The sequence below is a fragment of the Bufo bufo genome, chromosome 9, assembly GCF_905171765.1.
Source record: "Bufo bufo chromosome 9, aBufBuf1.1, whole genome shotgun sequence".
Taxonomy (NCBI): Eukaryota; Metazoa; Chordata; class Amphibia; order Anura; family Bufonidae; genus Bufo; species Bufo bufo.
This window is the reverse complement of record NC_053397.1, coordinates 229409122-229434945: the sequence shown is the minus strand read 5'-3', so window position 1 is coordinate 229434945 and position 25824 is coordinate 229409122. Positions and strand designations below refer to the sequence as shown.

The following is a 25824-nucleotide window of genomic DNA, read 5'->3' as shown; positions in this document are numbered from 1 at the left end:
CCTTTTTTTGCACGATTTAACAAAGACAATGAGCTGCCGATCATCGGATTAGCCCAGCAAGAGGCTCCATCGTGTTCCCTGATGCAGAGAGCACATGAAGTAGAATGGGCCTTAAACCACATTAATCCCCACAAAGCAGCTGGCCCTGATGAAGTTCCCGGAAAAGTCCTATAAAAATGTGCTAAACGGCTGAAAACAGTGTTTACCAGTATGTGTAACAGCTCACTAGAGCCGGCCATTGGCCCCACTTGCCCCGGTGGCTCTCACTCCTATTGCTATGAAGAGCTTTGAACAACTTGTCCTCAGGCACATGAAGAGCAAGATCTGCCCCTCCATGGACCAATACCAGTTTGCTTACAGAGCACATAGGTCGGCTGAGGATGCCGTCTCACTGACCCTTAACACTGCGCTGTCACACTGGAGCAGAGAGACAGCGATGTGCGGATGCTGTTCATTGATTACAGCTCGGCCTTTAACACCGTCCCTCCCAACAAGTTGGCAACGAAACTGAACAACTTGGGTCTCAGCTCAGACCTCTGCAACTGGATACTGGATTCTCTTACAAAAAGACCACAAGTCGTAGGCATGGGCAAGCCCTTCTCTTCACCCGTAACACTAAACACCGGGGCACCGCAAGGCTGTGTGTGGAGCCCTCTCCTTTACTCCCTCTTCACCAGTGACTGTAAACCTATTCACAATACCAATACCATTATACAATGTGCAGATGACACGACCGCGATGGGCCTGATCTCCAACAATGATGAAACTGCCTATAGGAAAGAGGCCGAGAACCTAGAGAGATGGAGGAAGAACAACAACCTCCTACTCAATACCAAGAAAACAAAGGAGCTAATTCTGGATTTTAGGAAGAAGAAACAAAATGGACACCATCCCATTAGAATTAATGGTGGAAACGTGGAGATAGTTCAAAGTTTCAGATTCTTGGGAGTTCATATTAGTCAGGACCTGTCATGGATAAAAAAACACAACAGAAATTACCAAAAAAGGCCTTCAGAGGCTTTATTTTCTGAGGAGTCTGAAGAAAGCACAACTCCCAAAACAGCTGCACCATAGAATCTGTTATCACATCCTGCATTACAGTGGGGTCCTCCAGCTGCTCTTCTGAGGACAAGAAGACCCTCAAGCGCATCCTCAGAATGGCCGGCAGAATCACTGGTCCTCAGCTACCATCACTGGAGGACATCTTCACTGCTCACTGCAGCAACAGGGCAAAGATTATCTGCGGGGATCCAACTCACCCGGCCACAGCCTTTTCATCCCCCTACCCTCTGGTAGGCATCTTAGAGTCCTACACGCCCGCACCACTAGGCTGAAGAACAGCTTTTACCCCAAAGCAATCAGTCTCCTAAATGCTCGGAGATTATTGCCCCTTCCTAGGATAGAAACTACCACAGACTGAAAGTGACGGCTGCATCCGTGACCCCATGATGACCTCTTGTCTGCAGTGGTGTCTGATCAGGGTGTATATATACTCAGAAGCACTTCCTACTGTGCTCTTGCTCTATATATTGTAAATCACAGAAGAAAAAAAAGCAAACGGATATGCCACTGACTATACTAGCTAGTCATACAAGCAGATATTAAAAGCTGAGACTTTTGCCAATATATTCCTGTCAGGAACACATCGGAGCCCATTATTTGCAGGGGATGGTCGTTTGCTGCTCCCCCAATGAGAAACACGCTACAGTGTTTGGGGTTTGACCAGTTCCCCCATATTTGCCACTATATTTCTGTGATTTTGTCAAACATATCAAAGGGCTAACCAGTGCTGGTCACTATTAGTAAGTTGGTAAACCAGTACCCTTAGTTTTGTAGAACATGCGCAGTGCTATCAATGGTCTTCACTGCAGGACTTCACAGTGTTATAATAAAGAAAAACAAGGGATAATACTGCGGAGCATCTACGAGGGCCCCAGATGAGTATATAACAACACCAAATCACCTATGCTAGTTATTCTACAAGTGACTCAAACTGCAGAAAAGGACACCAACAAAACATAGGTAAGTATAACGCCAAACAATAAAGACGAATGGTATCATTTGGCACCCAAAGGGAGACACTTTAAAAGTATGCAGACTACTTGTTTGCAACGTGCATTGCTCACTTCTGAAATTATATCATTACATGTTCAAGTACAATCTTCAGTGTTTACAAAAATGATGTATAGGTGAAGCCCTTGTAAGGCCTTTGGGACTCAGACTATCCAGTCCGTAGATCCACTTAGTTTTTTCTTCTAATAGGATTCTATCCAAATTACCCTTTTTCACCCCAAGGGACTTTTTACATATACCCCAGAATTTTAGACAAGCTCTGTGGTAGGTGCAACATAAGTCCATGCGCACCTGGTTGATGTGCATGACGTCGTGTGCAACACCCGTCCAGCACACTGCCATAGGTGGAATGTTAAGGAGGGGTTACAGCTTAGAGCGGAGCGATAGGAGCATCCTAGGGTTGAGTGATCACAGACATGGCTTGTTCTTTGAGCTGATAGGACATTACACATGTCAATATGGATTATCAGGTCATTTATGCTTTGTTTGCAACGATCTTCCTCATTGCTGCCCAATACCCCTGATGAAGCCAGCATTCTCGCACTCGTGGGGTAGTGAGGCACGGTGACATTCTCGCACTTGTAGGGTAGTGAGGCACGGTGACATTCTCGCACTTGTAGGGTAGTGAGGCACGGTGACATTCTCGCACTCGTAGAGTAGTGAGGCACGGTGACATTCTCGCACTCGTAGGGTAGTGAGGCATGGTGACATTCCCACACTTGTAGGGTAGTGAGGCACGGTGACATTCTCGCACTTGTAGGGTAGTGAGGCATGGTGACATTCTCGCACTTGTAGGGTAGTGAGGCATGGTGACATTCTCGCACTTGTAGGGTAGTGAGGCACGGTGACATTCTCGCACTTGTAGGGTAGTGAGGCACGGTGACATTCTCGCACTCGTAGAGTAGTGAGGCACGGTGACATTCTCGCACTCGTAGGGTAGTGAGGCATGGTGACATTCCCACACTTGTAGGGTAGTGAGGCACGGTGACATTCTCGCACTTGTAGGGTAGTGAGGCATGGTGACATTCTCGCACTTGTAGGGTAGTGAGGCATGGTGACATTCTCGCACTTGTAGGGTAGTGAGGCACGGTGACATTCTCGCACTCGTAGGGTAGTGAGGCATGGTGACATTCCCACACTTGTAGGGTAGTGAGGCACGGTGACATTCTCGCACTTGTAGGGTAGTGAGGCACGGTGACATTCTCGCACTCGTAGGGTAGTGAGGCATGGTGACATTCCCGCACTTGTAGGGTAGTGAGGCACAGTGACATTCCCGCACTTGTAGGGTAGTGAGGCATGGTGACATTCTCGCACTCGTAGGGTAGTGAGGCACGGTGACATTCTCGCACTTGTAGGGTAGTGAGGCATGGTGACATTCCCGCACTTGTAGGGTAGTGAGGCACAGTGACATTCCCGCACTTGTAGGGTAGTGAGGCATGGTGACATTCTCGCACTCGTAGGGTAGTGAGGCACAGTGACATTCCCACACTTGTAGGGTAGTGAGGCACGGTGACATTCTCGCACTCGTAGGGTAGTGAGGCACAGTGACATTCCCGCACTTGTAGGGTAGTGAGGCATGGTGACATTCTCGCACTCGTAGGGTAGTGAGGCACAGTGACATTCCCACACTTGTAGGGTAGTGAGGCATGGTGACATTCCCGCACTTGTAGGGTAGTGAGGCATGGTGACATTCTCGCACTTGTAGGGTAGTGAGGCACGGTGACATTCTCGCACTCGTAGGGTAGTGAGGCACGGTGACATTCCCGCACTTGTAGGGTAGTGAGGCACGGTGACATTCCCGCACTCGTAGGGTAGTGAGGCATGGTGACATTCCCACACTTGTAGGGTAGTGAGGCATGGTGACTTTCCCGCACTCATAGGGTAGTGAGGCATGGTGACATTCCCACACTTGTAGGGTAGTGAGGCACGGTGACATTCCCACACTTGTAGGGTAGTGAGGCACGGTGACATTCTCGCACTTGTAGGGTAGTGAGGCACGGTGACATTCACACACTCATAGGGTAGTGAGGCACGGTGACATTCCCACACTTGTAGGGTAGTGAGGCACAGTGACATTCTCGCACTTGTAGGGTAGTGAGGCACGGTGACATTCCCGCACTCGTAGGGTAGTGAGGCACGGTGACTTTCCCTCACTTGTAGGGTAGTGAGGCATGGTGACATTCCCGCACTTGTAGGGTAGTGAGGCACGGTGACATTCCCGCACTTGTAGGGTAGTGAGGCATGGTGACATTCCCGCACTTGTAGGGTAGTGAGGCATGGTGACATTCCCGCACTTGTAGGGTAGTGAGGCATGGTGACATTCACACACTCGTAGGGTAGTGAGGCACGGTGACATTCACGCACTCGTAGGGTAGTGAGGCATGGTGACCAGCTTAAGGACCTTTGATGATGTCATCAATAGGAGGAGCCAGAAGAGCTATATAGTCTGCACTGGTTCAGGGAAATGGGAGTTTTTAGTAAAGATAAGTGTGTGTAGCAGTGCTGTGTGTGTGTGTATATGTGTGTAGCAGAGCTGTATGTGTGTGTATATGTGTGCAGCAGTGCTGTGTGTGTATATGTGTGTAGCAGTGCTGTATGTGTGTATATGTGTGTAGAAGAGCTGTATGTGTGTGTATATGTGTGCAGCAGTGCTGTGTGTGTATATGTGTGTAGCAGTGCTGTATGTGTGTATATGTGTGTAGAAGAGCTGTATGTGTGTATATGTGTGTAGCAGAGCTGTATATGTGTGTCTATATGTGTGTAGCAGTGCATATGTGTGTAGAAGAGCTGTATGTGTGTAGAAGGCTGTATACAGTCAGGTCCATAAATATTGGGACATGGACACAATTCTAACATTTTTGCCTCTATACACCACCACAATAGATTTGAAATGAAACGGACAAGATGTGCTTTACCTGCAGACTGTCAGCTGTAATTTGAGGGGATTTACATCCAGATCAGGTGAACGGTGCAGGAATTACAGCAGTTTGCATATGTGCCTCCCACTTGTTAAGGAACCAAAAGTAATGGGACAGAATAATAATCATAAATCAAACTTTCACTGTTTAATACTTGGTTACAAATCCTTTGCAGTCAATTACAGCCTGAAGTCTGGAACACATAGACCTCCCCAGACGCTGGGTCTCATCCCTGGTGATGCTCTGCCAGGTCTCTACTGCAACTGTCTTCAGCTCCTGCTTGTTCTTGGGGCATTTTCCCTCCAGTTTTGTCTTCAGCAAGTGAAATGCTCAATCGGATTCAGGTCCGGTGATTGACTTGGCCATTGCAGAACATTCCACTTCTTTCCCTTAAAAACTCTTTGGTTGCTTTTGCAGTATGCTTTGGGTCATTGTCCATCTGCACTGTGAAGCGGAGTCCAAGCGGAGTTCTGAAGCATTTGGCTGAATATGAGCAGATAATATTGCCCAAACCCCTTCAGAATCCATCCTGCTGCTTTTGTCAGCAGTCACATCATCAATAAACACAAGAGAAGCAGCTCCATTGGCAGCCATACATGCCCACGCCATGACACTACCACCACCATGCTTCACTGATGAGGTGGTATGCTTAGGATCATGAGCAGCTCCTTTCCTTCTCCATACTCTTCTCTTCCCATCACTCTGGTACAAGTTGATCTTGGTCTCATATGTCCATAGGATGTTGTTCCAGAACTGTGAAGGCTTTTTTAGATGTCGTTTGGCAAACTCTAATCTGGCCTTCCTGTTTTTGAGGCTCACCAATGGTTTACATCTTGTGGTGAACCCTCTGTATTCACTCTGGTGAAGTCTTCTCCTGATGGTTGACTTTGACACACATAGACCTACCTCCTGGAGAGTGTTCTTGATCTGGACAACTGTTGTGAAGGGGGTTTTCTTCACCAGGGAAAGAATTCCTCGCTCATCCACCACAGTTGTTTTCCGTGGTCTTCCGGGTCTTTTGGTGTTGCTGAGCTCACCGGTGCGTTCCTTCTTTATAAGAATGTTCCAAACAGTTGTTTTGGCCGCGCCTGATGTTTTTGCTATCTCTCTGATGGGTTTGTGGTGTTTTTCAGCCTAATGATGGCTTGCTTCACTGATAGTGACAGCTCTTTGGATCTCATCTTGAGAGTTGACAGCAACAGATTCCAAATGCAAATAGCAGACTGGAAATGACCTCTGGACCTTTTCTCTGCTCATTGTAAATGAGGGAATAACACACACCTGGCCATGGAACAACTGAGAAGACAATTGTCCCATTACTTTTTATTCCTCAACAAGAGGGAGGCACATATGTAACTGTTGTAATTCCTGCACCGTTCACCTGATTTGGATGTAAATACCTCAGATTACAGCTGACAGTCTGCAGGTAAAGCACATCTTGTCCGTTTCATTTCAAATCCATTGTGGTGGTGAATAGAGCCAGAAATGTTAGAATTGTGTCCATGTCCTAATATTTATGGATCTGACTGTATGTGTGTAGCAGTGCTGTATGTGTGTGCATATATTTGTGTGTAGCATAGCTGTATGTGTATGTACATGACTTTAGCAGTGCTGTATGTGTATAGCAGAGCTGTATGTATGTGTAACAGTGTTGTATGTGTGAAGCAGGGCTGCATGTGTGTAGCAGTGCTGTATGTGTGTGTGTATAAGAGCTGTATGTGTGTGTATATGCGTGTGGGCAGAGCTGTATGTGTCTAGCAGAGCTGTATGTATGTGTATAGCAGTGCTGTATGTGTATAGCAGAGCTGTATGTATGTGTGGCAGAGCTGTATGTGTGTGTAGCAGTGTTGTATATGTGTAGCAGTGCTGTATGTGTGTATAGCAGTGCTGTATGTGTGTAGCAAAGCTGTATATGTGTATCAGAGCTGTATGTATATGTGTAGCAGTGCTGTATGTGCAGCAGTGCTGTATGCATTTAGCAGTGCTATATGTATGTGTGTAGCAGTGCTGTATGTGTGTGGGCAGAGCTGTATGTGTGTAGCAGAGCTGTATGTATGTGTATAGCAGTGCTGTATGTATGTGTATAGCAGTGCTGTATGTGTGTGTAGCAGTGTTCAATATGTGTAGCAGTGCTGTATGTGTAGCAGTGCTGTATGTGTGTGTAGGAGAGCTGTATATGTGTATCAGCGCTGTATGTGTGTAGCAGAGCTGTATGTATATGTGTAGCAGTGCTGTATATGTATATATGTATGTGTGTAGCAAAGCTGTATGTGTGTTACAGTACTGTGTGTATAGCAGTGCTGTATGTGTGTAGAAGTGTTGTATGTGTGTGTATGTGTAACAGCGCTGTATGTAACAGAGCTGTATATATGTGTGTAGGGGTGCTGTATATGTGTAGCAGTGCTGTATGTGTGCAGCAGAGCGGTATGTATGTGTGTAGCACTGCTGTATGTAGCAGTGCTGTATATATGTATGTGTGTAGCAGTGCTGTATGTGTGTAGCAGAGCTGTATATATGTAGCAGTGCTGTATGTGTAGCAGAGCTGTATGTATGTGTGTAGCAGTGCTCTATATGTATATATGTATGTGTGTAGCAAAGCTGTATGTGTAGCAGTGCTGTATGTGTATAGCAGAGCTGTATGTATGTGTGTAGCAGACTAGCAGTGCTATATGTGTGTGTGTGTATGTGTGTAGTAAAGCTGTATGTGTGTAACAGTGCTGTGTGTGTATAGAAGAACTGTGTGTGTAGCAGTGTTGTGTATGTGTAGCAATGTTATATGTGTATAGCAGTGCTGTATGTGTGTAACAGTGCTGTATATATATGTATGTAGCAAATCTGTATATGTGTAGCAGTGCCCTATGTGTGTAGCAGAGCTGTATGTATGTAACAGTGCTGTATATGTATATATGTATGTATGTGGGTAGCAGTGCTGTATGTGTGTAGCAGTTTTGTATGTGTGTGTATGTGTAGCAGTGCTACATATTTTGAGAGTAACTAAGGGGCTACAGAAGATTCTTCAGATGTTTCTTCTGTTGACTCTGGGTAATAAAATCCAGCTTTCCAATAGTTAGATAAACTCACTCTGACAGACCCTGTTCTCCAAGGGTTAGATAAGATCATTCTACATGGCTCTGTTCTCCAAGGTTTAGATAAGATCATTCTACCTGGCTCTGTTCTCCAGGGTTTAGATAAGATCATTCTACCTGGCTCTGTTCTCCAGGGTTTAGATAAGATCATTCTACCTGGCTCTGTTCTCCAGGGTTTAGATAAGATCATTCTACCTGGCTCTGTTCTCCAGGGTTTAGATAAGATCATTCTACCAGACCCTGTTCTCCAAGGTTTAGATAAGATCACTCTACCAGACCCTGTTCTCCAAGGATTAGATACGTTTATTCTGCCAGATCCTGTTCTCCAAGGGTTAGATAAGATCACTCTGCCAGATCCTTTTCCCCAAAGATTATGTAAAATCATTCTACCTGCTTTCCAAGGGTTAGATAAAATCACTCTATCAGACCCTGTTCTCCAAGGGTTAGATAAGATCATCCTTCCAGGTCCTGTTCTCCAAAGGTTAGATAAAATCATTCTGCCAGGTCCTATTCCCCAAGGGTTAGATAAGATCACTCTACCAGATCCTGTTCTCCAAGGGTTAGATAAGATCATTCTACCAGGTCCTGTTCTCCAAGGGTTAGATAAGGTCACTCTACCAGATCCTGTTCTCTAAATGTTAGATAAGATTGATCCTGTTCTCCAAGGGTTAGATAAGATCATTCTACTAGATCCTGTTCTCCAAGGGTTAGGTAAGATCATTCTACCAGATCCTGTTCTCCAAGGGTTAGATAAGATCATTCTACCAGGTCCTGTTCCTCAAGTTTCAGATATGGTCACAGGTTGGGCAAATGCCAATGTGACAGTTATGATGTATTCATACACTATAACTATAACTGTGGTTTATACTAGTTTGACTAGTTTAATGAACTATATTGAAGTATAAATAAAGCTGGAATTCTGGCCTACAGGCAGAGAACTGCTCTAAGGCAGGAGAAATCCATGCATCTATGTGTAACAGAACTATATGTGTGTAGCAAAGCTGTATAGGTGTAACAGATTTGTATGGGTGTAGCAGAGCTGTTTGTATGCAACAGAACTATATGTGTGTAGTAAAGCTGTATCTGTGTGTAGCGGTGCTGTATGTGTGTAATGGAGCTGTATATGTGTATAGCAGAGCTATATCTGTGTGCAATAGAACTGTATGTGTAGCAGAGCTGTGTATATAGTAGAGCTCTGTGAGTAGCAGAGCCATATGTGTGTGTACCAGAACTGTGTGTGTCACAAATAATTTAGCAGAACAAGAAGCATGGCCGGACACAGCAGAGCAATGGAGACACATTTATTTGAAGGTCCAAGTAAATAGGGGACCACACACACAATGATCAGCAGAGGACACAGTAATGGTTACAGGAGCTGACCAAAACTACCCCCCCCCCCCACTACTCTCTATAGTTACTGACTCTGACCCCTCCACTTCAGTAAAACACCAGTAAATCACATTCCCTTACAGATTTTCTGTTGTCTAAACTTGGGGTGCACCTTATAGTCCGCTGTGTCTTATAGTCCAGTGCGTCTTATAGTCTGCTGCTTCTTATAGTCCTGTGCATCTTATAGTCTGTTGCGCCTTATAGTCCGTTGCATCTTATAGTCCGGCGCGCCTTATAGTCTGGTGAGCCTTATAGTCTGCTGCTTGGGTGGGGGTTTAAAAGATTAGGGCCACATGTAGGGAGTTTATAAGATTAGGGCCACATGTAGGGGGTTTATAAGATTAGGGCAATGTGTGAGGGGTTTATAAGATTAGGGCCACATGTAGTGGGTTTATAAGAGTATGGTCACATGTGGGGGATTTATAACATTAGGGCAATGTGTAGGGGGTTTATAAGATTAGAGCCGCATGTAGGGGATTTATAAGATTAGAGCCACATGTAGGGGGTTTATAAGAGTATGGTCACATGTGGGGGATTTATAACATTAGGGCAATGTGTAGGGGGTTTATAAGATTAGAGCCGCATGTAGGGGATTTATAAGATTAGAGCCACATGTAGGGGGTTTATAAGATTAGGGCCACATATCGGGGGTTCATAAGATTAGGGCCACATGTAGGGGGTTTATAAGATTAGGGCCACATATAGGGGGTTCATAATATTAGGGCCACATCTAGTGGGTTTATAAGATTAGGACCACATGTAGTGGGTTTATAAGATTAAGGCCACACATAGGGGTTTATAAGATTAGGGCCACATTTAGGGTTTTTATAAGATTAGAGCCACATATAGGGGTTTATAATATTAGTGCCACATGTAGGGGGTTTATAAGATTAGGGCCACATATAGGGGGTTCATAAGATTAGGGCCACATGTAGGGGGTTTATAAGATTAGGGCCACACATAGGGGTTTATAAGATTAGGGCCACATTTCGGTTTTTTATAAGATTAGAGCCACATGTAGGGGGTTTATAAGATTAGGGCCACATATAGGGGGTTCATAATATTAGGGCCACATGTAGGGGTTTATAAGATTAGGGCCACATGTAGGGGGTTTATACGATTAGGGCCACGTGTAGGGGGTTCATAAGATTAGGGCCACATGTAGGGGTTTATAAGATTAGGGCCACATGTAGGGGGTTTATAAGATTAGGGCCACGTGTAGGGGGTTTATAAAATTAGGTCTAAATGGGGTAGCTTTTTTTTTTTTATTTCACCTCAGAGCCTTCCTGCACCCCATGAAAAATTCATTGGGGGAGGGGGGTGTAGTTTCCAAAATGGGGTCACTTTTTGGGAATTTCTACTTTAGAGGTGCCTCAGGATCTCTTCAAATGCAACATGGTGCGGAAACCATTCCACCAAAATGTGCCCTCCAAAAGCCATATGGCGCTCCTTACCTTCTGAGCTCTGTGTGATGCCCATACAGTAGTTTACCACCACACTTGGAGTGCTGCCGTATTCAGGAAAGAATGAATGAATAACACATTTTGGGGGTTTTCCTGTTACCCCTTGTGAAAATGAAAACCGGGGCTAAAGCAGCATTTTATTAGAAAAAAAAAAAAGACAGTTTTCATTTTAAAAGCCAAGTGTGTCTAAATTCTATAAACACCTGTGGGGTCAAGGCACTCACTACAACCTTCAATACATTCCTTGAGGATTGTAGTTTCCAAAATGGGGTCACTTTTGGGGTTTTCCTTTCTAGGCGTACCTCAGGGTCTCTTTGAATGTGACATGGTGCCTGAAGACCATTCCAACAAAATCTGCCCTCCAAAAGCAATAGGGCACTTCTTCCCTTCTGAGCCCAGCCACGTGCCCATACTGCAGTTTATGACCACACATGGGGTGTTTCTGTTAACCACAGAATCAGGGTAATAAATGTTGAGGTTTGTTTTGCTGTCAACCCTTGCTGTCTTTCAGGAATAAATGGATTAAAATGGAAAATCTGCTAAATATTTTTATTTCACCTCTTGTGAAACTTGTAAAGTGTTCACAAAGTTAGTAAAATCAGTTTTGAATAATTTGAGGGGTGTAGTTTGTAAAATGGGGTAATTGATGAGTGGTTTCTAGTACATAAGCCCACTTCAGAACTGAATTGGTCCTTAAAAAAGTGGGTTTTGGAAATTTTCTTGAAAATTTTAAAGATTTCTTCTTAAATTCAAAGCCATCTAATGATCTAAAAAATAAAGCACCATTTACAAAATGAGGCCGACGTAAAGTAGACATCTGGGGAACGTTAAGTAATAAATATCTTATGAGGTGCCACTATCCGTCTTAAAAGCAGAGAAATTCAGATTTAGAAAATAGCTAATATTTCATATCTTCCATAAATTTGGGATTTTTTTTATAAATAAAGGTAAAACATATCGACTTAAATTTACCTTTAACAGGAAGTACAATGTGTCACGAGAAAACAGTCTCAGAATGGCCTGAATAAGTAAAAATGTTCCAAAGTTATTACCTCATAAAGTGACACGTCACATTTGGGTTAGGGTAACCCTAACCTGACAGTATTTCTTCTGCAGCTGATTTACTTCTAGCTAAACCTCTGTTTCTGAGAGGACACCAAGGAAGCCACATCAACTTCACATGAATTGAGAGTGTGCGTCTAGAGAGGGCATGTCCCCATAGCCAGAGAAATCTGAGGAAAAGGAGATAGATGTAGGGAGACGCAATGGGGACTAAATTCACTGATGACAAAACCCCTTTAAACCATCAGAAATTGGCGCCGATGGCTTAGTACTGCTTGTCACCAGCAGCATGCATGAGCTGTTCCCAGTACAAGTTCAGCTAGTAATGCAAACTGGTCAACCCCTTTAAGGTCAGGACTTGTCAGGTAATACCACAGCATCTCCATAGAGTTAAGGTGAAGGGCTCATCATGGCTTATGTCAGCTTTGCTGGCCCAGGGCCTGAATGCCTTGTAATCATTAAGGGAACAATAAATAATAAGATATAAAAAAACATTTTACAGCAAAATGAAAGGGCAGCATCCATGACCCCAAGCTGAGGAGACATTGGGTAATGCAACAAAACAATGACCCAGAGCACAGAAGTAAATCAACTAAATAATGGTGGGCGGGGAAATTAAGATGTGTTTTGAAATGCCCAGATCACAGTCCTGGCCTTCACCTATGGAGACGCAGTGGTCTGAAGAGTCCTGATCTTAACCCTTTGGAGATGCTGTGACAAGACCTAAAGAGTCCTGATCTTAACCTTGTGGAGATGCTGTGACAAGACCAGAAGAGTTCTGACCTTAACCCCGTGGAGATGCTGTGGTCTAAAGAGTCCTGATCTTAACCCTGTGGAGATACTGTGACACGACCTAAAAAGTCCTGATCTTAACCCTGTGGAGATGCTGTGGTCTGAAGAGTCCTGATCTTAAGCCTGTGGACATGCTGTGACATGACCTAAAAAGTCCTGATCTTAACCCTGTGGAGATGCTGCGACACGACCTGAAGAGTCCTGATCTTAACCCTGTGGAGATGCTGTGGTCTGAAGGGTCCTGATCTTAACCCTGTGGAGATGCTGTGACACGACCTGAAGAGTCCTGATCTTAACCCTGTGGAGATGCTGCGACACGACCTGAAGAGTCCTAATCTTAACCCTGTGAAGATGCTGTGACAAGACCCGAAGAGTTCTGATCTTAACCCTGTGGAGATGCTGCGACACGACCTGAAGAGTCCTGATCTTAACCCTGTGGAGATGCTGTGACACGACCTGAAGAGTCCTGATCTTAACCCTGTGGAGATGCTGTGACACGACCTGAAGAGTCCTGATCTTAACCCTGTGTAGATGCTGTGGTCTGAAGGGTCCTGATCTTAACCCTGTGGAGATGCTGTGACACGACCTGAAGAGTCCTGATCTTAACCCTGTGTAGATGCTGTGGTCTGAAGGGTCCTGATCTTAACCCTGTGGAGATGCTGTGACACGACCTGAAGAGTCCTGATCTTAACCCTGTGAAGATGCTGTGACACGACCTGAAGAGTCCTGATCTTAACCCTGTGGAGATGCTGTGGTCTGAAGGGTCCTGATCTTAACCCTGTGGAGATGCTGTGACACGACCTGAAGAGTCCTGATCTTAACCCTGTGTAGATGCTGTGGTCTGAAGAGTCCTGATCTTAACCCTGTGGAGATGCTGTGACACGACCTGAAGAGTCCTGATCTTAACCCTGTGGAGATGCTGCGACACGACCTGAAGAGTCCTGATCTTAACCCTGTGGAGATGCTGCGACACGACCTGAAGAGTCCTGATCTTAACCCTGTGGAGATGCTGTGGTCTGAAGGGTCCTGATCTTAACCCTGTGGAGATGCTGTGACACGACCTGAAGAGTCCTGATCTTAACCCTGTGTAGATGCTGTGGTCTGAAGGGTCCTGATCTTAACCCTGTGGAGATGCTGTGACACGACCTGAAGAGTCCTGATCTTAACCCTGTGAAGATGCTGTGACACGACCTGAAGAGTCCTGATCTTAACCCTGTGGAGATGCTGTGACACGACCTGAAGAGTCCTGATCTTAACCCTGTGGAGATGCTGTGACACGACCTGAAGAGTCCTGATCTTAACCCTGTGGAGATGCTGTGACACGACCTGAAGAGTTCTGATCTTAACCCTGTGGAGATGCTGCGACATGACCTGAAGAGTCCTGATCTTAACCCTGTGGAGATGCTGTGACCCGACCTGAAGAGTCCTGATCTTAACCCTGTGGAGATGCTGCGACATGACCTGAAGAGTCCTGATCTTAACCCTGTGAAGATGCTGTGACACGACCTGAAGAGTCCTGATCTTAACCCTGTGGAGATGCTGTGACACGACCTGAAGAGTCCTGATCTTAACCCTGTGGAGATGCTGTGACACGACCTGAAGAGTCCTGATCTTAACCCTGTGGAGATGCTGTGACACGATCTGAAGAGAGCTGAGTACACGAGGCATCCCAGAAATAGTGATGAACCTAAATACATTTGCAGGGAGGAATGATTCAAAATTCCTCAACATTGGGAAAATTTTATCTGAATCTTAGAAAATACTTGGTGGTTGTGATTGCTGCTGAAGAGAGATCAGCAAGTTATCAAATTTGGGGGTTCACTTACTTTTTCTCCCTGCACATTGAATATTTACTCATTATGCGCAATAAGACATGACCCACAAAAATGTTTAGGCGTTATTAGATTGTATTTGTCTACAATTGTGACTTGGATTAATCAGACCACATGTTATTAGTAACAATGTAGAAATCCAGGTCATTTCAAAGGGTTCACCTACTTTTTCTTGTTACTTGTATAGCAGTCATTGCACAAGACATGCAGCAATGCACAGAAACAAATGGAAGTGTTGGTTGGAAGGAATAGAAAAAGCCACCAACCTGGTTTTGCTGACTGGCTATTGATGGCCACGTGCTTTGTCCCGCTGTCCTGCCTTATACCTCTGGCACTCCCTATGGGTGGAGGGTAGAACATACTCCTTACTGGCAAATATTACGCTATGCCTCTACATATGACGTTCCAGGGCGCGGCACACACATAGATAGGACTATGATGGGGAACTGCATATTTTCTTCATAAAGCAGTGAAAGAAGCTGCTGCCTGACGGGATTTCCTGCCCTGCACCAACAGATCAGTGACTTCCAGATAAGAAACCTCTTGAGAAGCTGAAATTCTGCGGTCACCATCAACATTAAATTGTAGGGTAGAGGAGTGCACAGTAGATGAGGGGAGAGATCTGCGATCACCGGTTTTATTTTGCAGCTTGTCTTGACCCCTGATAATCATTGTGATGGCCACACAGACGCCAGATGTTACTGAACTCCAGGCTCTACCTTCTTGTACATGGAGAGTTCTACTTCTTTTGTCTCATGTTAGTCTACATTGGGGAATGAGTGAGAGCATGTCTGAGGGGACAGGGGGCACACATTTTCACTAATACTTTTAATCTGTTTGGATTCTAACAACAAAGAAAATAGCTCTTGGGGGCGCCCTCTCAAAATGACTGTATTTTACCTGGAAGCCCCAGATCTGCTTCTCTTACACAGCCCCACTACTCCTGTCTCCTGTAGAGACACGTGTAGACCTGACTCACCTGTTCGAGTTGGGAATATGTCTTCGTTGTTGATCAGTGTCTCTATCCAGTCCATTAGCAAGTTCATATAGAGCGGAGCGGACACCTTTGTGGGCTTCTTGTACTTGAGGTCATCCTGCCACCTGTATTCATACCTGAGGCCACCAGACATAATGGGACAACTCCTCTCTGTGCAGAACTCTGACATTGTTCCATAAATCAGATTGATCCTGTTGAAGAAGTCAACAACATGCACAGCTATCCAGTCATTAATGTTCTCCGCCTCGGGAAGCTGCACCACACTCCTAAGATCCAGACCTGATTTCAGGGAGGCCTGAGCCTTTTTATAGAGCTCAAATCGTTGGGTTCCGGGTTCAAACCTCTTCCTGGGACGGAACGTTCTGTCTTTGTTAAAGACCTGGGTGAGGCACAATGCCATGATGTCCAGTCCACACTACGATGCAAGTCACAGACTGGAGGACGGCAGACTATCTACAAGATAAATAAGGGGCAATGTCAGATTCTGGCCTACATAGTAGATCATCATAAGGGCTCATGCAACTTGCCAAGTGACATTCGGCATTGAATCAGTAATTACCCCTAACACCCATTATTATTAAAGAGTTGTGCCAAGTTTTTAAGTATCCCCCATCAACAGGATAGTGAATAACTGATCCTTGGGAATCTGAACACAGGAACCCCCACGATCACGAGAATGGGCGTCTTCCCCGTTCTGATGGTGCAGGCAGGTCGTACGTGTGCAATGCTGCTCCATTCATTCTCTAAGTGAGCACCAGAGACAACCAAGTGCTTTACTTTATGTCTGATGCTCACATAGAAAATGAATGGAGCGGCATTGCACAAGCATGAAATACTGATCGATTAAAATGGGGAGCGGGACCCGTCTGTTCTCAGGATCAGAGGGGTCTCCAGCAGGTGGATCACCAGCAATCAGCTTATCATCTTCAATCCTGAGGTAGGCTATAACCTAAAATCCTAGCACAACCCCTTTAAATCACATGTCACCCAGGAAACAGCAGCAGGAACAGTGTTACCTCCTTATGTCACCATTACCCCCAAAATTACACGGCAGCCTCTGTGGAATGGGCAGGTGACATCACAGGAGGAGTTCCCTTCAGCCCAGTGTTACCCCTTGTGTCCACCAATACCCCGGATATTACACAACAGCCTCTGTGGACTGGGGAGGTGACATCACAGAAGGAGTCCTTCTGCCAGTGTTACCCTTATGTGTTACCATTACACCAGATATTACACACCAGGCTCTGTGGACTGGGCAGATGACATCACAGGAGGAGTCCCTTCAGCCTGTATTACCTCATGTGTAAACCATTACCCCCCAGGATATTACACGGCAGCCTCTGTGGAATGGGCAGGTGACATCACAGGAGGAGTCCCTTCAGCCAGTGTTACCCTCATGTGTCACCATTAGCCCAGATATTACACAGCAGCCTCTGTGGACTGGGCAGGATGACATCAAAGGGAGGAGTCCCTTCAGCCAGTGTTACACTTATGGGTTCACCATTACCCCCAGATATTACACAGCAGCCTCTGTGGACTGGGCAGGTGACATCACAGGAGGAGTCCCTTCAGCCAGTGTTACCCTTATGGGTCACCATTACCCCCAGATATTACACAGCAGCCTCTGTGGACTGGGCAGGTGGACATCACAGGAGGAGTCCCTTCAGCCAGTGTTACCCATCATGTGTAACCATTACCCCCAGATATTACACAGCAGCCTCTGTGGACCTAGGCAGATGACATCACAGGAGGAGTCCCTTCAGCCAGTGTTACCCTCATGTGTCACCATACCCCAGATATTACACAGCAGCCTCTGTGGACTGGGCAGGTGACATCAAAGGGAGGAGTCCCTTCAGCCAGTGTACCCTCATGTATTACCATTACCCCCAGATATTTACATAACAGCCTCTGTGGACTGGGCAGGTGACATCACAGGAGGAGTCCCTTCAGCCAGTGTTACCCTCATGTGTAACCATTACCCCAGATATTACACACGGCAGCCTCTGTGGACGGGGCAGGTGACATCACAGAAGGAGTCCCTTCATCCAGTGTTACCCTCATGTATTACCATTACCCCAGATATTACTTAACAGCCTCTGTGGACTGGGCAGGTGACATCACAGGAGGAGTCCCTTCAGCCAGTGTTACCCTCATGTATTACCATTACCCTCAGATATTACACAGCAGCCTCTGTGAACTGGGCAGGTGACATCACAGGAGGAGTCCCTTCAGCCAGTGTTACCCTCATGTATTACCATTACCCCCAGATATTACACACCAGGCTCTGTGGACTGGGCAGATGACATCACAGGAGGAGGTCCTTCAGCCAGTGTTACCCTTCATGTATTTCCAATTACCCTCAGCTATTACACAGCAGCCTCTGTGAACTGGGCAGGTGACATCACAGGAGGGTCCCTTCAGCCTGTGTTACCCTCATGTATTACCATTAACCTCAGATATTACACAACAGCCTCTGTGAACTGGGCAGATGACATCACAGGAGGAGTCCTTTCAGCCAGTGTTTACCCTCATGTATTACCATTACCCCCAGATATTACACACCAGGCTCTGTGGACTGGGCAGATGACAGCACAGGAGGAGTCCCTTCAGCCAGTGTTTACCCTTATGGGTCACCATTACCCCCAGATATTACACGGCAGCCTCTGTGGGACTGGGTAGGTGTCATCACAGGAGGAGTCCCTTCAGCCAGTGTTACCCTTATGGGTCTCCATTACCCCAAGATATTACACAACAGCCTCTGTGGACTGGCAGGTGACATCACAGGAGGAGTCCCCTTCAGCCAGTGTTACCCTTTGGGTCACCTTTACCCCAAGATATTACACAGCAGCCTCTGTGGACTGGGGCAGGGTGACATCACAGGAGGAGTCCCTTCAGCCAGTGTTACCCCCTTGTGTCACCATTACCCCCAGATATTACACAGCAGCCCTCTGTGGACTGGGAGGTCACATCACAGGAGTCCCTTCAGCCAGTGTTACCCCCTTGTGTCACAATTACCCCCAGATATTACACGGCAGCCTCTGTGGACTGGGCAGGTGACATCACAGGAGGAGTCCCTTCAGCCAGTGTTACCTCATGTATTACAATTACCCCCAGATATTTACACAGCAGCCTCTGTGGACGGGGGCTGATGACATCATAGAGGAGTCCTTCCGCCATTGTTACCCCTCATTTATTTCCATTACCCCCAGATATTACACAACAGCCTCTGTGGACTGGGCAGATGACAACACAGGAGGAGTCCCTTCAGCCAGTGTTACCCTATGTGTCACCATTACCCCCAGATATTACACAACAGCCTCTGTGGAATGGGCAGAATGACATCACAGGAGGAGTTCCTTAGCCAGTGTTACCCTTATTGGTCACCATTTACCCCCAGATATTACACAACAGTCTCTGTGGAATGGCAGGTGACATCACAGGAGGAGTCCCTTCAGCCAGTGTTACCCTTATGGGTCACCATTACCCCCAGATATTACACAGCAGCCTCTGCGGACTAGGCAGGTGACATCACAGGAGGGAGTCCCTTCAGCAGTGTTACCCTTATGGTCACCATTACCCCAGGATATACACAGCAGCCTCTGCGGACTAGGCAGGTGACATCACAGGAGGAGTCCCTTCAGCCAGTGTTACCTTATGGTCACCATTACCCCCAGATATTACACAAGCAGCTCTGTGGATCTGGGCAGATGACATCACAGGAGGAGTCCCTTCATCCAGTGTTACCTTCATGGGTCACCATTACCCTCCAGATATTACAACACCTCTGTGGACTGGGCAGCTGACATCACAGGAGGAGTCCTTCAGCCAGTGTTACCCTTATGGGTCACCATTACCTCCAGATATTACACAGCAGCCTCTGTGACTGGGCAGATGACATCACAGAAGGAGTCCCTTCATCCATTGTTACCTCATGTGTACCATTACCCCCAGATATTACAGAGCAGCCTCTGTTGACTGGGCAGGTGACATCACAGGAGGAGTCCCTTCAGCCATTGTTACCCTCATGTAGTCACCATTACCCCCAGATATTACACAACAGCCTCTGTGGACTGGGCAGGTGAAATCACAGGAGGAGTCCCTTCAGCCAGTGTTACCCTCATGTATTACCATTACCCCCAGATATTACACAACAGCCTCTGTGGACTGGGCAGGTGACATCACAGGAGGAGTCCCTTCAGCCAGTGTTACCCTCATGTATTACCATTACCCCAAGATATTACACAGCAGCCTCTGTGGACGGGGCAGATGACATCATAGAAGGAGTCCCTTCAGCCAGTGTTACCCTCATGTGTCACCATTACCCCCAGATATTACACAACAGCCTCTGTGGACTGGGCAGATGACATCACAGGAGGAGTCCCTTCAGCCAGTGTTACCCTCATGTATTACCATTACCCCAAGATATTACACAGCAGCCTCTGTGGACGGGGCAGATGACATCATAGAAGGAGTCCCTTCAGCCAGTGTTACCCTCATGTGTCACCATTACCCCCAGATATTACACAGCAGCCTCTGTGGACTGGGCAGGTGACAACACAGGAGGAGTCCCTTCAGTCAGTGTTACCCCCTTGTGTCACCATTACCCCCAGATATTACACGGCAGCCTCTGTGGACTGGGCAGGTGAGAACACAGGAGGAGTCCCTTCAGCCAGTGTTACCCCCTTGTGTCACCATTACCCCCAGATATTACACGGCAGCCTCTGTGGACTAGGCAGGTGACATCACAGGAGGAGTCCCTTCAGCCAGTGTTACCCTCATGTATTACCATTACCCTCAGATATTACACAGCAGCCTCTGTGGACTAGGCAGGTAACATCACAGGAGGAGTCCCTTCAGCCAGTGTTACCCTCATATGTCACCATTACCCCCAGATATTACACAACAGCCTCTGTGGACTGGGCAGATGACATCACAGGAGGAGTCCCTTCAGCCAGTGTTACCCTCATGTATTACCATTACCCCCAGATATTACACAACAGCCTCTGTGGACTGGGCAGGTGACATCACAGGAGGAGTCCCTTCAGCCAGTGTTACCCTCATGTGTCACCATTTCCCCCAGATATTACACAACAGCCTCTGTGGACTGGGCAGATGAAATCACAGGAGGAGTCCCTTCAGCCAGTGTTACCCTCATGTATTACCATTACCCCCAGATATTACACAGTAGCCTCTGTGGACTGGGCAGATGACATCACAGGAGGAGTCCCTTCAGCCAGTGTTACCCCTTGTGTCACCATTACCCCCAGATATTACACAGCAGCCTCTGTGGACTGGGGAGGTCACATCACAGGAGGAGTCCCTTCAGCCAGTGTTACCCTCATGTGTCAATATTACCCCCAGATATTACACAGCAGTCTCTGTGGACTGGGCAGGTGACATCACAGGAGGAGTCCCTTCAGCCAGTGTTACCCTTATGTGTCACCATTACCCCCAGATATTACACAGCAGCCTCTGTGGACTGGGCAGATGACATCACAGGAGGAGTCCCTTCAGCCAGTGTTACCCTCATGTGTCAATGATACCCCCAGATATTACACAGCAGCCTCTGTGGACTGGGCAGGTGACATCACAGGAGGAGTCCCTTCAGCCAGTGTTACCCTTATGGGTCACCATTACCCCCAGATATTACACAGCAGCCTCTGCGGACTAGGCAGGTGACATCACAGGAGGAGTCCCTTCAGCCAGTGTTACCCTTATGGGTCACCATTACCCCCAGATATTACACAGCAGGCTCTGTGGACTGGGCAGATGAAATCACAGGAGGAGTCCCTTCAGCCAGTGTTACCCTTATGGGTCACCATTACCCCCAGATATTACACAGCAGCCTCTGTGGACTGGGCAGATGACATCACAGGAGGAGTCCCTTCAGCCAGTGTTACCCTCATGTGTCACCATTACCGCCAGATATTACACACCAGGCTCTGTGGACTGGGCAGATGACATCAAAGGGAGGAGTCCCTTCAGCCAGTGTTACCCTCATGTATTACCATTACCCCCAGATATTACATAACAGCCTCTGTGGACTGGGCAGGTGACATCACAGGAGGAGTCCCTTCAGCCAGTGTTACCCTCATGTAATACCATTACCCCCAGATATTACACAGCAGCCTCTGTGAACTGGGCAGGTGACATCACAGGAGGAGTCCCTTCAGCCAGTGTTACCCTCATGTGTCACAATTACCCCCAGATATTATAGAGCAGCCTCTGTGGACTGGGCAGATGACATCACAGAAGGAGTCCCTTCAGCCAGTGTTACCCTCATGTATTACCATTACCCCCAGATATTACACGGCAGCCTCTGTGGACTGGGCAGGTGACATCACAGGAGGAGTCCCTTGAGCCAGTGTTACCAGTATGTGTCACCATTACCCCCGGATATTACACGGAAGCCTCTGTGGACTAGGCAGGTGACATCACAGGAGGAGTCCCTTGAGCCAGTGTTACCCTCATGTATTACCATTACCCCCGGATATTACACAGCAGCCTCTGTGGACTGGGCAGGTGACATCACAGGAGGAGTCCCTTCAGCCAGTGTTACCCTTATGGGTCACCATTACCCTCAGATATTACACAGCAGCCTCTGTGGACTGGGCAGATGACATCACAGGAGGAGTCCCTTTAGCCAGTGTTACCCTCATATGTCACCATTACCCCCAGATATTACACAACAGCCTCTGTGGACTGGGCAGGTGACATCACAGGAGGAGTCCCTTCAGCCAGTGTTACCCTCATGTATTACCATTACCCCAAGATATTACACAGCAGCCTCTGTGGACGGGGCAGATGACATCATAGAAGGAGTCCCTTCAGCCAGTGTTACCCTCATGTGTCACCATTACCCCCAGATATTACACAACAGCCTCTGTGGACTGGGCAGGTGACAACACAGGAGGAGTCCCTTCAGTCAGTGTTACCCCCTTGTGTCACCATTACCCCCAGATATTACACGGCAGCCTCTGTGGACTGGGCAGGTGAGAACACAGGAGGAGTCCCTTCAGCCAGTGTTACCCCCTTGTGTCACCATTACCCCCAGATATTACACGGCAGCCTCTGTGGACTAGGCAGGTGACATCACAGGAGGAGTCCCTTCAGCCAGTGTTACCCTCATGTATTACCATTACCCTCAGATATTACACAGCAGCCTCTGTGGACTAGGCAGGTGACATCACAGGAGGAGTCCCTTCAGCCAGTGTTACCCTCATGTGTCACCATTACCCCCAGATATTACACAACAGCCTCTGTGGACTGGGCAGATGACATCACAGGAGGAGTCCCTTCAGCCAGTGTTACCCTTATGGGTCACCATTACCCCCAGATATTACACGGCAGCCTCTGTGGACTGGGCAGGTGTCATCACAGGAGGAGTCCCTTCAGCCAGTGTTACCCTTATGGGTCACCATTACCCCAAGATATTACACAACAGCCTCTGTGGACTGGGCAGGTGACATCACAGGAGGAGTCCCTTCAGCCAGTGTTACCCTTTGGGTCACCATTACCCCAAGATATTACACAGCAGCCTCTGTGGACTGGGCAGGTGACATCACAGGAGGAGTCCCTTCAGCCAGTGTTACCCTTATGGGTCACCATTACCCCCAGATATTACATAGCAGCCTCTGTGGACGGGGCAGATGACATCATAGAAGGAGTCCCTTCAGCCATTGTTACCCTCATGTATTTCCATTACCCCCAGATATTACACAACAGCCTCTGTGGACTGGACAGATGACAACACAGGAGGAGTCCCTTCAGCCAGTGTTACCCTTATGGGTCACCATTACCTCCAGATATTACACAGCAGCCTATGTGGAATGGGCAGGTGACATCACAGGAGGAGTCCCTTCAGCCAGTGTTACCCTTATGGGTCACCATTACCTCCAGATATTACACAGCAGCCTATGTGGAATGGGCAGGTGACATCACAGGAGGAGTCCCTTCAGCCAGTGTTACCCTTATGGGTCACCATTACCCCCAGATATTACACAGCAGCCTCTGTGGACGGGGCAGATGACATCATAGAAGGAGTCCCTTCAGCCATTGTTACCCTCATGTATTTCCATTACCCCCAGATATTACACAACAGCCTCTGTGGACTGGGCAGATGACATCACAGGAGAAGTCCCTTCAGCCAGTGTTACCCTTATGGGTCACCATTACCCCAAGATATTACACAGCAGCCTCTGTAGACTGGGCAGATGACATCACAGGAGGAGTCCCTTCAGCCAGTGTTACACTCATGTGTCACCATTACCCCCAGATATTACACGGCAGCCTCTGTGGACTGGGCAGATGACATCACAGGAGGAGTCCCTTCAGCCATTGTTACCCCTTGTGTCACCATTACCCCCAGATATTACACGGCAGCCTCTGTGGACTAGGCAGGTGACATCACAGGAGGAGTCCCTTCAGCCAGTGTTAGCCTCATGTATTACCATTACCCCCAGATATTACACAGCAGCCTCTGTGGACGGGGCAGATGACATCATAGAAGGAGTCCCTTCAGCCAGTGTTACCCTCATGTATTACCATTACCCCCAGATATTACACAGTAGCCTCTGTGGACTGGGCAGATGACATCACAGGAGGAGTCCCTTCAGCCTGTGTTACCCTCATGTGTCACCAGTACCTCCAGATATTACACAGCAGCCTCTGTGGACTGGGCAGATGACATCACAGGAGGAGTCCCTTCAGCAAGTGTTACCCCTTGTGTCACCATTACCCCCAGATATTACACAGCAGCCTCTGTGGACTGGGGAGGTCACATCACAGGTGTCCCTTCAGCCAGTGTTACCCCCTTGTGTCACCATTACCCCCAGATATTACACAGCAGCCTCTGTGGACGGGGCAGATGACATCATAGAAGGAGTCCCTTCAGCCATTGTTACCCTCATGTGTCACCATTACCCCCATATATTACACAACAGCCTCTGTGGACGGGGCAGATGACATCATAGAAGGAGTCCCTTCAGCCATTGTTACCCTCATGTATTTCCATTACCCCCAGATATTACACAACAGCTTCTGTGGACTGGGTAGATGACAACACAGGAGGAGTCCCTTCAGCCAGTGTTACCCTCATGTGTCACCATTACCCCCAGATATTACACAACAGCCTCTGTGGACTGGGCAGATGACATCACAGGAGGAGTTCCTTCAGCCAGTGTTACCCTCATGTGTCACCATTACCCCCAGATATTACACAGCAGCCTCTGTGGACTGGGCAGATGACATCACAGGAGGAGTTCCTTTAGCCAGTGTTACCCTTATTGGTCACCATTACCCCCAGATATTACACAACAGTCTCTGTGGACTGGGCAGGTGACATCACAGGAGGAGTCCCTTCAGCCAGTGTTACCCTTATTGGTCACCATTACCCCCAGATATTACACACCAGGCTCTGTGGACTGGGCAGATGACAACACAGGAGGAGTCCCTTCAGCCAGTGTTACCCTCATGTGTCACCATTACCCCCAGATATTACACAACAGCCTCTGTGGACTGGGCAGATGACATCACAGGAGGAGTTCCTTTAGCCAGTGTTACCCTTATTGGTCACCATTACCCCCAGATATTACACAACAGTCTCTGTGGACTGGGCAGGTGACATCACAGGAGGAGTCCCTTCAGCCAGTGTTACCCTTATGGGTCACCATTACCCCCAGATATTACACAGCAGCCTCTGTGGACTGGGCAGATGACATCACAGAAGGAGTCCCTTCAGCCAGTGTTACCCTCATGTGTCAATATTACCCCCAGATATTACACAGCAGCCTCTGTGGACTGGGCAGGTGACATCACAGGAGGAGTCCCTTCAGCCAGTGTTACCCTTATGGGTCACCATTACCCCCAGATATTACACAGCAGCCTCTGCGGACTAGGCAGGTGACATCACAGGAGGAGTCCCTTCAGCCAGTGTTACCCTTATGGGTCACCATTACCCCCAGATATTACACAGCAGCCTCTGCGGACTAGGCAGGTGACATCACAGGAGGAGTCCCTTCAGCCAGTGTTACCCTTATGGGTCACCATTACCCCCAGATATTACACAGCAGCCTCTGCGGACTAGGCAGGTGACATCACAGGAGGAGTCCCTTCAGCCAGTGTTACCCTTATGGGTCACCATTACCCCCAGATATTACACAGCAGTCTCTGTGGACTGGGCAGATGACATCACAGGAGGAGTCCCTTCATCCA

The 25824-nt window shown here is 47.5% G+C and overlaps 1 protein-coding gene across 6 annotated transcripts in view; it reads right to left on the bottom strand.

Moving 5' to 3' along the window:
* MOB3C (MOB kinase activator 3C) overlaps positions 1-25824 on the bottom strand; it is a 130788-nt gene that overhangs the window by 90608 nt on the left and 14356 nt on the right. For all 6 annotated transcript variants that reach the window (XR_005774105.1, XM_040406698.1, XM_040406697.1 and 3 more), the window contains exon 2: positions 15595-16065. Coding sequence is in view for 5 of the 6 variants with exons in the window: in XM_040406698.1 (XP_040262632.1) it covers positions 15595-16012 (418 nt within the window). In the remaining variant the exon portion in view is untranslated. The remainder of the gene's footprint in view (positions 1-15594; positions 16066-25824) is intronic.